The sequence below is a fragment of the Leuresthes tenuis genome, unplaced genomic scaffold (assembly GCF_036924035.1).
Source record: "Leuresthes tenuis unplaced genomic scaffold, fLeuTen1.0.hap1 SCAF_24, whole genome shotgun sequence".
NCBI lineage: Eukaryota > Metazoa > Chordata > Actinopteri > Atheriniformes > Atherinopsidae > Leuresthes > Leuresthes tenuis.
In genome coordinates, this window is record NW_027325378.1 from 10,679,151 (window position 1) to 10,693,778 (window position 14,628).

The 14,628-nt window shown below is 41.0% G+C and overlaps 1 protein-coding gene across 2 annotated transcripts in view; it reads right to left on the reverse strand.

Moving 5' to 3' along the window:
* The window catches only part of LOC140284652 (sodium/hydrogen exchanger 9-like), a 63,247-nt gene extending 49,047 nt beyond the window's left edge, over window positions 1-14,200 (reverse strand). For both annotated transcript variants that reach the window (XM_072378572.1, XM_072378571.1), the window contains exons 1-5: window positions 13,725-14,200; window positions 13,064-13,263; window positions 8,968-9,045; window positions 8,755-8,831; window positions 4,255-4,370 (exon numbers count right to left, since the gene is read on the reverse strand). In XM_072378572.1, the coding sequence (XP_072234673.1) occupies window positions 4,255-4,370; window positions 8,755-8,831; window positions 8,968-9,045; window positions 13,064-13,263; window positions 13,725-13,875 (622 nt within the window). In that variant the 5' untranslated portion in view covers window positions 13,876-14,200. The remainder of the gene's footprint in view (window positions 1-4,254; window positions 4,371-8,754; window positions 8,832-8,967; window positions 9,046-13,063; window positions 13,264-13,724) is intronic.
* Between the last annotated feature and the right edge of the window lie 428 nt (window positions 14,201-14,628).

Consider the following 14,628-nt stretch of genomic DNA (forward strand, 5'->3'; position numbering starts at 1 on the left):
TGTGGGTTGTTAACTCAGTGAGCCATCGTGTGAGATGTCTTGGACACGGGAGGTCAAGGCTGCCCTGTGCGTGTCCGAGCCGTAGGTCACTCCTCTCTTTAACAATCTATTCTTTCTGTCACTAATATGTATGACACTGTTTATGGGGAAGTGCATGTCTGCAATCCTTTACATGCAGGTGGACTGGTAAGTGCTGGCCTGCACAACTGGCTTTCCTGTAGGATGGTGCCACATGTTTGTGCAGCATTATTACTAATACTATACTATACTATAATACTATACTAGAACTGCTTGTACCCTCCTTGAGGTGAACCAGTTTCCAAACCGAGGCAGGTGTTCCTCACCGGAAACACTTCTGTCATAAATTATTCATTTCTCTCGTGCTTTCTTTGCAAGAATCAATTTGATCTACCTGCTTCCAGCCAAAAAAAGATTAATCAGAGACATAGATTTCCATCACAAAGATGACACTTAAAAAAAAAGTGAAGAAAAAAACTTTTTCTAATTTAGAAATGTACAGAAATGGCAGTTATTAGGGAGCTACTTAACCTGCTGGTCTTTTTTCTGATTAGAAATGGTGATTGATATCAGTCTCACACATTTGATTTTATCTTGTTAACTAAGGTGCACGGATGGGCTTAGTACACTCTCTCTGTTTAAATTCCTTCCTTTGAAACACTGGCGCCAGTTATTTGCCTCGTTAACAACGCAAGTTGTGTGTATGATCCCAGATCCAGCTAGAAAACATAGTTGCAGACCCAAACTGCACAGATTTCCAAGCTCAACGAGCTCCCTTTAATATAAATAGTTGAAACAAATCTTTGGGTCTTGGTGAAGTTAGCAGCTCTCTGTTCTGTGTCTGGCTGCGGCACAAATAATCCATCCTCCAAGTCACTAGTCTTTTATTTCTCTCTTGCTGGTTGAATCAGCTCGGCTATTCCACTGGTTATTTCAGTAATGATTGGTATTGCACTTCAAGCAACTTGCTCATTAGTTTCACCTCTAACACCAGATAAATGGTCCATCTTTTATAGACAGTCTATGATGACACTGACCAAATGACAATTAAATCTATTAAATACAGTCTATTAGAAATGAATGTTCAGAGCATCAGTGATTATGTGTCTCTCCTGTATTTTAGGTGTGTACCCATCATCATTGTCGGACTCTGTCAATGTCTTTTTTCAGCCAATTCAACTTTTGGCTTTTGGTGAGAGAGGTTACGCTGACTGACTGTTCAGCGCAGCGAAATGACCACAAGAGAAGTGAGAAACCATTGCACTGGCTCAGCATCCCTTCCAGAGATCATTTTCTGTGACCACAGTTCACCTGGCCATCCACAAATGCAGGTTAAAACTCCCTGATCCAAAGAAGAAGAAGAAGAATATGTGAAAATGATCCAGAAACACTGTCATCTTCTCTGGGTTAAGGACATTTAAACAGACTGAGACAAAGTGGAAAACTGTTCTGTGGTCAGCTTATTCTTTTAGAAATCATGTACCCCATGTCCTCCAGACTAAAGAGGAGAGGGACCATCTGGCTGGTTCAAAAGCCTGCATCTCTGATGGTATGGGGGTGCATTATTGCCTACTGAGCTGACAACTTGGGACATATGGAGAGGCACCATCAATGCTGAAAGCAATATGCTCCCATCCAGTCAACATCTTTTTCAGGGAAGAGTCTTGTACATTTCAGCAACACAACCGCATTGTGCATCTATAGCAACAGCATGACTTGATAGTAAAAGAGTAAAAACAATTGGTAAATCATTCAATGCAAAATATGACACAGAAGAGCTGGAAGTGTTGAGCCAGAATCCTTGACATACTGTTATCAGAAGGAGAAGGGGGGGTGCTACATGGTGGTGAACGTGACCCTGTCCCGAGTAGTTTTAGATGTGTCGCTGTCATCAAATTTAAGATGATCTAATGTTTTCATGAAATAGTAAGATATCTGTCAACTGTCAACATTTGATATGATTTCTATGTTCTATGTGAATAAAACATTGGTTTAGAAGATGTGCAAATCATCACATTCTGTTTTTAGCTACATTTGTTGCTACATGCTCAAATGGAGCTGGAATTTTGATTAAAATCTCAAGTTTTTTGCCAGATTGTTCCATTTGATGAAGATTTTTATGCTTGACGGGGATCTTCATTTAAAGAGAAGTCTTCCACTTCATAATGGCCATAACACCATGCTGTGTTGATATGCTCTAATTGTACCTGAAAAGGGACAAAATCCACAGTCCGACCTTATCTGAAGTTAATTTGTGTGAGATAAACAGGTGGAGATCTCCCCCCTGCAGCAATATTTGTGTTGTATATTTGCAGTCTCTGTGAACTTTGCTCTAAACAGGCTAAAATCAACATGATTCCTGACATAGATTACTATGCCCGTGACCATAATGAAGACACTGTCGTTGACAAAAAGGAAATAAAGTTCGGGACTAATTGGATCAACAATTGGAAGCAAACTTAGGCTCATTTGAAACTTTACGCCGCCTCTGGAGCACACATTGCACATTTTTAGAGGGGTTTTTTTAGCAGCCAAAAACATTTCTCCTACCAATTCAGTAGAGAGGGATGAAGCCTGAGTATCGAGCTGGTTTCAATCTGCAACTTCATTACCAGCTAACAGACTCCCACCCGGAACCAATAATATAAATGTAAAATAAGTGTTTTGTATGAATATTCACTCTCTGAAGAACATCAGATTTTTCCAAAGCCCAAAATATGTAATTTATTCACAAATGTATATTGTCGACTCTTGGGGTGCGGTGTGTGTGTGTGTGTGTGTGAGAGCGGGGGTTGGGCATGACTGCAGTGTACTTAGTCAGGGTGTTTACACTCTAAATCAGTATCTACGTCATAAGCACTGAATGCAAAGTGAGGATGCTTTTAACAAGCTTTTTTAAAATGCATCACTTCATATAAAATGCAACAAAAAAGAGTCAAATCCACCCACTGCTTTTTAAAACAGCACCTTTGCTTTTAAAGCAGACCTTGGCTATGTCTCTGGGGTCACTGTCTTACTACAGAATGAATCTGGGACTAAACTAATTGCATGGTGAATAATATTGTAAACATCTATTCTATTATATTACAAGATTACAAACATTATATTTCCACCGACCTGTAAATGTTATGTACGCCAACAGCCCTATATGCTGAGAGAGCCTGCGATCTACTGCTCGCATTGAAATTCTTGCTGCTTATAATTGCAGATATGTCACTTATATTCAGTAGTGCGCTACAAAAAAGTGGGGGTAAGAAATGAATATTGTTCCCTAAGCCTTGCTCAAGATTTGATTTGGTCACACTTAAGAAAATAAATCAGCCGCACAACCAGCTGTCAAGCAAGGAAGAATGACATAAAGCTTTTGTCCTGTTCTGAGAATCACTGTGCTTTGGTATCTCTCTTATCAAGTCTGCGCCTGTCTCTGGAGTATGACGCTGTTTTGGTCTCGAGTATAAGTGAGCAAAAAAAAAAAAAAATCATAATGGCTCTCTTTCAGAAAATCAGCGTGCTATATTTGGTCAGAACAACACAGAGACAGCCTCGGGGTCTTGGTGTTTTGGGTTTTCAACGTATTGCAGTTTGATTCTAATCACAGTGACAGGCGCACTAGGGTCAGCAGGGGTGAGCTCAGCGTGGCATGCCAAACTAACGTCAGCCACTGTGACAACCAAACCATAATCTACATCCCCTCTTTAACACTTACCAAGATCAAGCACTCATTGGTATAAATAATTCATCAGTAGTGAGGACATTATCACTGAGACAGTCATGTCGTCACAAAATGCCTTATGACAGCCCACTGGACTGCTCTTGAAATACACAGATTTCATTGTTGCCATTCCACTTGCAGGTGCACCAAACTCAAAGCAGTTACCATCTACTGAGAGGCCGTCGTTACTTTAATACAGCATGGATTTTAAATTCTGTTTCCTGTCAATCTGTCAACTTCTTATACCCTCAATTAGTTTTATATGTTGACGCGGGGAAACAGAGCACAAAACGTATTTAAGAACAGGACGGGCCAAGTTTGGCCTTTCAAAAACATGTTTTCTGACACTCCACATTGAATCGTTTTTTTTTTTTTACTCATTTGCATCACCTCTGTGGTGTGCTTGTGCCCAACATTTTATTTTAAGTGTCAGCCTTGCAGAGGGGAGTAGAAATTTGCCACATGGATCAGGGTTACATGCTGGGTTTACCGCAGCATCGGGTGTCTGTTAGCATGTTAACTACCTGGGTCGGTGGCTGACATAATGGCACCAAACAGGAGGCAGTCAGTGATGAGAAATTCTCCGTCAGCAGCTTGGCCCAACAGCACCATCAGTCTGGTGAAGCCGTAGATGCAGGCCCTGCGATTGAGAACCAACAGACAGTAGGACACACACTGCAGTCATTAGGGAGTACGGGTCAGCGCAAAATTGTCTGTCATTCTGCTAACCAGCAAGGCTTCTCAATAACAGCTGAGCTAATGGCCGCGCTCTACGAGCAGGTGAGGGCCTTTCCAGGATGTGGATGCTTAGCACAAATGGAGAAAATGGCTAACAACATCTGGTTTGAGCTGGATCGCTATTGTCTGGATTCAAACACATTCACAGACGTGTCAAATTCTCTTGCTAGACACTTGATCTAAGCATCTATCCGTGCTCCCCCCTCGCTTCCCTTTTCTGACACTATCAAGTAAATAATAGAGGGGCATAAGGGTTCTGAGCGTTTGCAGGGAATTACCAAAAAGACTAAACTTTTTGAAGACTTTGTGAGGGGCATTGTGAGTTTTTTTTTTTTTTTATCAGCAGTGGAGCCGAACACTAAAATAAATCTGAAATCTAAGTGTCCCAGAGCACACCATCGTGTTATCTCTTTTATAAGAGTGCAGCAAAAAAACGTTGCCAGTCAGCACTGCAAACCAGCTCCTTTGTGGAAACTGGTGTATATTAAAGTGCTAATCCCGTTAGTGAAGACACATCCCATAATAATCAATATGCCAGCATGTCCTCTGGGGAACCTTTCTGTCCGATCGCGTAACTATGCTACCATGGTGACAGCACACAACCTGTCCCTTTGGCCAGGATTTAAAGCACTGTCCTAAGACTGAGCAACTAAGCTGCCTTATTCATGTATCTTAAAGGGAGATTTGAGGTTAGGGTGATAGAGGAGGTGGTGTGTGTGTGTCTCTGTGTCTGTGTGTGTGTGTCAGACACACAGACAGACAGAGACAGACCAGTAAACGCTCACAGAGAAACAAAGGAAGAGGATGTGCTTTGGCAGTTGAGTCGGTTAGTTTCACCATACTCTCTTGACGCTGTCTTCAAACAAGCAATTAAGACTGACTAGGGGCCAGTACTGTGCAGGATTTAGAACTTGGCGAAGTCAACGGCAGATGTAATACCTGGTTTTCCAGTATCATAATGTTGGTTCACCTCTTATGTAATTCATTTACACCAAAAGGCAGCACGTTTAAACAAGTTTTAAATGCAGAACTGATAAATACCCACAACAACTGCAGTCATTTGAGATGGGACCGATTGCCAAATTAATGGTTTCTCTACACACTGGAATGCCAGAAGTTAGCTGGTGTTGGTAGGAGTTTCTTTTCGATGGAAACTTTTGCAGCAAACCTCACCCACTCCAGAGCAGGTTATGTTTCAGACAGGAAACTCATGGCATAAAAGCATCACCTCCTGACCAATCAAATCTCCTGGAAAACGTAAAAAATATTCAACAGGTCTGTTTAATTAAACATTTTATACTTTGGATGTCATAGACAGCTATCTTAAGATATTCAAAACAAAACCTACTAACCAGGTTAAATGATATTTTAATACATTTTCTTTAAAATGAAGGCAGACCCAGTAACGATTACAACTGAAAAAATTAGGCTAAACCTGTCTAATACACCGCAAGGATGCACCTGCAACACATTCATTTCACAGTATATGCAGCTGTGGCCTAATTCTAGTTATATCTAGTTGTACATAACAATATTACAGTGATATTGACAAGCTTATTACATCACACATTTACACAGTCTGCAATCTTTTTACAAGCTATCCATCCAGGCTTTGGCGGCCTTAAACCTGGATTATATTTTTGGATTTCTAATATTAGTTTAGGATTCAATTGCCTGTTTTTCGCAACGATATGATTTTAGATCCAAGTTTCCAATTATTTCCAGTAATTTGGCACAATCACCATCCCTTTAGTATAAACATGCTCAAAATAAAAAATCCCATGGATTTACATGTAAGCATTTTCCAGTCACTCTGAATCAGGCGATATTAAGCAATGCCCAACCACACAATGGGTACGTTTCTTTGCTTTGCTGGCATGTCTTACTATAGAAACCTGAAAGATGATAAAAACAGTCAGATACAACAATAAACCTGAGCCAATCCCACTGTCAGATGTTATTGCATTATCAAATGTGACTTTAAGCTTATAACACAAACCCAGTTCCACAGTATCTTCAACTAACAGCTATTATTTACAGTGCATCACCATCATCTACTAATAAAATCCCCAGTTGGTTTTAAATACAGTGACTAAAGAGTACAGTCGGTATATGAATAGATAACAACATGAACGGGTTCACAAACACCCGAATTTCCTCCAAAGTCTTAGAGCGCCATCTAGCTTTGTCGGGCCAGAATAGCAACACTATACACTTGCACTGTGGCTGCCTCTCAAATCAATACTACATAGTATGCTACAAAAAAGAGCCATGAGCAATAAACATCACTTGCAACGTGCAGTACACTGTACAGAGGCTCTATGGACGCGGCGATTTATCATCGTTTACAAAGCTCAGGTGTAATTAATAATCTCAGTCAGTCAGTTCCGCATGCTGGCACACTGGAACAGCTTACCGGGACACTCACAGAGCACTAATTAATGCTATCAGTTGCACCTGTGCTGTCCCTGCTTCAATGGCATGTACAACTAAGCAGATAAAAATTGCCAAATCATTAATTCAAATGATTATCAATTAAAGAAAAATGTTTCATTGCACATACAATGTGACTAATTGCAGCCAAAGGCATGACCGCTACAGGAAAAGGTTCCGCCGTCGGTTTGTGAGAAACACATTTTGTCTCGGTACAGGAGAGTAAATAACTGCAATAACTGGTGTGATACAACATTTGCTGTAAGAAAAAAAACGCAAAGCTACGACCTGTCGTGTAATATATGAATGTAGACATTGTTTGACAATAATGAAAGAAAATCTTTTTATCTCAGAACAGGCACTGATTTCTGGTCCTTTGGATGGATATAGATTTTTTTATGTTAAGATAAGGCACTTTGTTCAACAAAGATTTTGCAGAAAAGCTAGAAAAGTTTACAACAAATTCAATTAATCACCATATATCACTTTATTTGAATCAATATCAACGATAAGTCGAATGTGAAGATCGGAAAAGACTGCAAAATTGCACGTTATAGTGCATCAAAGCTACACCTGGTGGAGCATCTCACAAATGATTAGTTGAAGGCCCAATACGTCAGTAACATGCCCGAATATAAAGAGTGTATCGTAAAGAGAGTGAGTAAAGACGGTGAGGCAGGGCTTCAGAGTATGGTGCAACCAAAAATCTGTGAAGTGCTTTGATTTAGCTAAACATGCAGCTTTTTTTAATTATTTGTGTGTGTTTTTTTTCTCCAAACTCACAGTAACAGTTCAAGATTGTTATAGTCTGAGCCAGCCTGAAACAGTCTGGACTGTTGTGTGTGCTTTTGCAACTGAAAGCTACTCGGTCAGAGAGAAGAACGCTATTAACCGGAAAAACAAATCCCCACCATGAACGCTCCGGCCTAGATTTTACAGCATAAGTGGAAGCAACTGTCAAACGGTCCATCTCCTCTGCCCTTGGAGGCAAACAGTAACCTTGGCTTAGCACCGGAGATAGCGTCAGCCTGAGATCCAGAGCCAACTGAAAATAACAAAGCCCAGAGATACATGCATTTCAGAAAGTCTGGGCCCCGTTTTTGTGGCTAAGGAATGATAAAATGTCTAATGTGAGGCACTGCATCTATTGCAGAGTTTAACACGGCAACATTCAGAGCTGAAATGCTGAAAGAAAAACACAACATCTCAAAGATATACATCGTCTATCGAGAACAGTGTTCTGAACAGAAAAATATCCTCCTCACCACAGCTTTTCAGCATCCGCCAGCGGCAAACTGGAGCAGCAAGGAGTTAGAGATGATAATAAGGCTCAATGGTGCTTCTAATATAGCAAAGGTTGTTGAAATCTTGCAAATACAAACCAATGCCTCGGCTAAGTAGGTCTTTAACTTAATAATCAAGCAAAGAAAAGGTGCTCTTATGGCAATGCAAAGAGAACATTTTTCTGTCCATTAAAGTTAAACCCAAACAAGAAGTCCTGTGTTAATTTGTTTTTGTGCTCTTTCTGAAGGCATAAAGCTTTCTCGGAAAAGGCATTTGCACAAACTATTTATCGAAATCAGTGGTGGAAAACAAAATCAACTCAGATGGGCCAACATTTGAATAAAAACTCTATAATTAGGTTCTATCAAGCATTTTAAACATCTGCACTTTTCAAGTTTAGCTAACCCTGTATGTACTGTGATAAAAAATGCAAACAAACACTCCCCTGCTCATTTAGTCCCGTTTAGAATGTTCTACACGACTATCGATGAGTATGATTGGAGGCAAAATGGTGACCCTTAGAATACATTCCGTGCGTTCATCTGTGTGAATGAACAGGGAATACTTACCCTATGCACATGCAGCTGATAAAGGTACCCAAAAACGCGAAGGTCAGGACAGATCCCAGATTCCCGATGAATCGTTTCTACAGTATCAGTTCAAAGGAGATCCTATTAGTGACAGCCATGACTACGCATTGAGTTCATGGAACAGCACATCGCAGCATATGGCACTATATAGTGCTGCATCCTCTGGGGGGTATCTGAGGACAGTGGCCTCACCTGATTCAGGGTGTAAGCTCCATAGAAGATGATGGGCGGCAGGAACAGATTGAAAAAGACCTCTGGATCAAAGGTCCCCTGTAAAAGAAAGAGCTGTTGAGTGGGTGGCTGACGGGGCTCCGTGGGGAGCAAGAGGACTGTTTACCGAATGTGACTGACAGGCAGGCAGATTACACAAACATCGTTCACTTCAGCAGCCCTATTTTGGCAGATGGGCGCAGTTTTATTTTCCCTTTTCAAAAAAAAAACTAAAGAATAAAAGAAAAGAAAATGTGAAACGTGTGGCTTATATATTTCAGTATATTTACAGCAAAGCATAATAAAAAATTGGAAGCATAACATAGGCTCCTGGAACTTATAGCAATAAGCAGGCACCGGAGTACGGATTCAGGTAGCACAAATATTAGACAACATCCAAGCGTGAAAACATCAGAAACCTACATTACCTTAAATGCAAACAGTTAACCGGAGTGCGAGACATTTTTGCAGGTTTCGTGCTCTGTATGTCTCTCATCTCAGTCAACGTGATGCAATGCAAGCCTCTTTGAAAGGCTGCCTTTCATGTTCTCCATCCTCGGATCCTTTTTTATGTGTATTGCGGGTACATACATAAGATTAAACAGCAGTGATGTTCAATTCAGAGCAGAATAATCATTTTTTTTCATGATTCTTTCTCTGCTCAAAAAATAGCATTCCATATCATATGTGGGTGACAATTGTTGGTCACAGACCTTTGAGCACAGTCAGGATTTGCCTCAATATAAAAGGTTGAAGCAGCCTGAATAACATGAATATACGGATGGAAGATAAGATGAAATAAAAGGAGCCAGGCATCGGTAAATGTCCTATTTCTAGGACATACGGCATTTTAGCGAACATTTACCAAAGTGCATGAGTGAATATGTGGGAAATTGCGATTTTTTAAATGACCACATCATTCTAATGCTGGAGACCCCCCCTACAGAGATTGGAGAGCCACTGTGCTTTCTCAATAATTCATACTTGAAGTGGCTGCTGGAGCTACAAATTGCGGCCATCTTTCAGCCACCACATGCCGGCTCTATAAAAATAACCGTTTTTTTTGTTGCTGCAATTACCAACACAGTGCAATATCTATGCATTTTCTTAATCTATACTGGCCATGTATGACAAACACAAAGCTCCATGACAGAGACGAATAAAGATACTGTAATCAATAAATTATGCATATGACGGTGGATTTATTCTTAGGGCCACCTGCACCACAGAGTTGACGACCGAGGTGTGTTGTATACACTAATTGCCTCTTCAGATGAGCGGCACTAAATTTAATCAGACCACAAACTTTAATGCTGAGCTCCCCAGTGGCACATAATGGACTCAGTAATGCAATGAAATCCTTATCTCTCCCTGCTAGGTCCCCTTATGTATCAGGCCTAATGGCTTGAAAGCTACACAGAGTCTGACTGATGTAATGGCCTTTGTGGTAGCCTCTGCTGGTTTGCTAATGAGACCCCAGCATTCTTCAGAGGCCAAGGAGTCCAAGCCATTAGTGAAAAGTTACACTTGGCCTGGATGATTTGCAAGGTTCACCACTCCTTTCTCTTGGGTTGAAATATCACTCCAACATTAAAAATAAATGTTCAAAAGCACTCACTCCGAATGCAGGTTTTTAATGCGCTCCTTCCATGTACCCGTCGTAGGGTCTCCTCAATCTCTCTGATCAAACCATCAGAATATCAAAGCAAAGCACCACCCCACAAGTCTCTCATCTGGCAAATGCAGTTATGGCGTTAAAATCATTAACTAATTATTGGATTACAGCTGGGAGGAAAAAAAACAACCTTTCTGTGACACCACAACCGGCTACCAGGACTGACGAAGTTGCCAGTTGTCAGCTGGACTGGCTAAGGGATTTTTCACGTTTTTTGAGGGAGTTGTGTGCAGTACTTAGATGTTATCAGTGCCTTATCTGCAGCACACAGAGGTCAGAGCCCTCTTAATATGGAGAATCGGATGCTTCCGTTATGTGCTAGGTAAAGGTGAAAGACAAAGAGCCACCAAAAGAGCTCATTTTTTACGTGTAAAGGTTTGAGCCAATGCTGTATTGTTGATTTTTACATGACAGCCCTTCTACATAAGACAGTTATACGGAGTGGGTCCCTGTGATGCGCTTCATGTTGCCACACAGTGTTACAGCCCAGACCGCTTTAGAACAGACTGCGAACCACATGGACATTCTGCAGCTGAGATGTAATATGTAATAAAATATGGGGACAATTTGTGCAATTGTCTGATGCAGAAGTGATACAATGTCCACAATGTAGCTTAAAACCCTTATATATTTTTTTGCGTTTTAGCTTCTGATTCTCCAAACTGAGAGCGCTCTGCCCACTGTCTACTGCAGATAAAGCACTATTCAAATTCATAACATACAACCCGACATGATGTTGAGAAATCAGTGGCTAGAAAAAGCTGGTCTAAAAGACAGCCCAGTGGCACTATTTATGGCAGCTCAAGAACAGGCCCTGAGCACAAGAGCAATGGAGGCTGGGGTCTGCCACATCAGACAGGATCCCAGATGCAGGCTGTGCAAAGAGGCTTCTGAGACAGTCCAGCACATAGCAACAGGGTGTAAGATGCAGGATGACAGAGCCAAGATCCCGTGGGACTTCCAGATCCAGACTGCTGAAGCAATTCCAAGTGAAAGTAACATCAAGAAGAAGGACCACGAGAAGCTTGGAAACTTGAAAACTGCCCACAAGAATGGCGAGTGGGGAGTTTTTCATTTGCATCAACGGTCTGAAAAAGCAAAGGTTTATACAAACACTTCCACAGACTTATGTGGGGCTGTGCCACTTACTGTAAAAAAATGTTCATGGAAACTTCTTCAAATCTTTTAACTTTTGCAAAGGATATATTCCATAAGTTACAAGTTTCCACAGGTAAATGAGCTGTGTACAGATATTGAAAGTGCACTGAGAGTGACAACATGTGTCACAACAGCTATTTCACACAGATTTGAACATTATAGTGGCGTGAGGTTTTGGTACGGTGGCGTGCCTTGGCCACAAAAAGTTTTGAAAACCGAAGGCTCAAAGTTTTTTCCAGTCGCTATAGTTAAATCAATTGTTTGAGAAACCTGGCATAAACCTCCCCCTTACCAGAAATGATCGTCCAGTGCAAAAAAAACGCATGCTGAATTAAATTATTGCAGCTACACTAATTTTCTTTATCACCAGCAGCAGTAAAATCTGTACCATTTCTCCTAAAACAGTCCCTGCCACTTTAAAGCGGATGGGAGACATTCGCCTCCATTACTGTGATCGGTTCCACAGGTTGAGGTGTCTATAAGGGAAAAAGCTGCAGTGTCTGCTTAGATACCTCACTTTTCCATATCTTTTCTGCAGTGCAGAGCAATCCGACACCAAGATCCCCTGCAAGAGTATCTCATTAAGGGAATAGAGCGCTAAACCCCACCAGCCGTTATAGGACATTTTTCAGGGAGAAATAAAGTGGGTTTTCTAACCATTTCACATAGCATATTTTTGTTGTCGCTGTCGAGCTGCTTTTAACTAAATTTAAATCTTAATCTAAAATTGATTAGGAGGAAAATCATGCTGCTCATTGATGAGGCCCTATGTGCTTTTTTATGTGTGACACGATTGGAGCTTTATCTGTACACGGTCTTTTAAATCCAATTTCACTTTGCCCCCACAGCACACCTGAAAATGCAATCTCAACTATCTGTCCTTAATAAGACCTTAATATGGGTTAAATTGCTTTTCCACCCTCTTTCGCTCTAGATCCACCACTTCCTTGCTTTTCAAATAACAAACACACAATAAAAATGGCCAGAAAGGCTAATAACTAAGAACCATTAGACAACCCTGTTGATGTAAATACTTAGCGAGTTTCCCGTGCGCTTATGTTTGTTTTCCGGCGTTGCTGCAGCAATGATAATTATGCGTCTTTTCAAAGTGAATGTGTTATTAGGAGGGGATTTTTTCATGTTCCAGTGGTGTCACAACCTGCAGCACTACTCCACATAAAAGATTTGCTTCAGCTGCGAATTTGCACTGAACTGAAGGTCAGAATATCAAATTGCGACAGTTACCAGTTGAGGGGCAGAGACCAGTGAGCATCTTTCACTCGTTTTTCCAATGTGTCTGTAGCAGTGCCTCTGTGATGAGCTGTTGATCAGCAAGATGTGAGGGGGGGGGTTTAGATCGTGGACAGTGCACACGCTCTCTATGTTCTCCGCGTGCTCTCCTTGGACGAGCCTGAAGCACCTCACTGCTAAACCCAGCACCATACCTGCAGAGGTTCACAGACAACAGTTATTCAAACATGGTGATTCTCAAAAAGCTTCCCATAATATAAAAGGGAGATTTAAAAACACACTGACAATTTGATCTAACAAAGCATTACATGCACTCCTGTCTGCAGTACACTACAGTACACTGTCTGTTTGTGGTGCCTTCAAAGTTAGTCTGAAACTACCTGCCAACTGATGTGTTGTATTCAGTGTCTACATAGAGTCAAAAACACATCATACTTTAAAATACACCTTTCTCTGTTTCAGCTGTGGGCATCAATAATGTGAGTTAAGTCTGCAAAAAAAAAAAAAACATGTGGATGAAAAATCTTAAATGGAAAGAAAATGGCCCTAACATACTATACTGGCACATTAATTGAGCTGTGCATCCAGGAAGTGATTCTGAATAACGGGCTTCCGTGCTCTGATCTCTGCATGTATATGTGGTGGGGCTACTTACCATAAAACACTGCACCTCCACTTTCATTCATGAGTCTATATTTGAACTGTTTCAACTTCCACACGCTGAGAATAGTCAGTAAGGCTATGCTAATAGCAACGAGGACCAATAATGCTGCACTATCACTTCTGTGCCTCACAGTGCCCGACATCTTCAAATGTCTGGTTGAAACTTTGCGGAGTCAACTCTGACTTGAAACCCAACTCAGCCGCAGCAACATCCGTATCAGCAGCGACAGAGAGCCGGTGCTACCTTCATGGCTACTTGGAAATCTCTGTTTTCTCTTTGACGAGCAGAAAATAGCAACGTTGAATTTGTACCGTTTACGGAAAGCATCATCAACGAACAACGACACCGGCGATAGAACTACCTGAAGATAAGAAGACATGTTTTTAACGTTTAATTAACCATAAAATACGCATTTGCGAAAGCGCGTTTTCACCAATACAGCTGATAAATACACGAATCGCGCTGCAGGTAAAACGCAACACTTGTGAAACACGTACGGAATAAGAACTAGATAATCACAATCATATAAAATCAAATGATTCCCCGTTTGCCTTGTAAAAATCAAGAAAACTATCATTAACTGATCGAGATGTCTGTGCATTCCCGTTTGAAGTGCGTTGAAAACTACCACAAGTTGGCTGTCGTCTTCTCGCTTTCCAGAAGAGGGCGTGAGACACAAACTAATGCACGAGGAGTTTCTGAGAGCTAAAATTGAATCAGTTTTCTCACTCCCTCTCACCTCGCCGTTAATTAAAAATTGATATTCAGATTAGCTTTTTTGTTTGAAATACTAAACTATTTTTAAATATCTTAATATGGTCATTTGGGGAAAATAAACTACGCGCCGGTCATAGTAACTCGTGTGTCTGTCGGGGTCATATTGAATAAGCTCTAT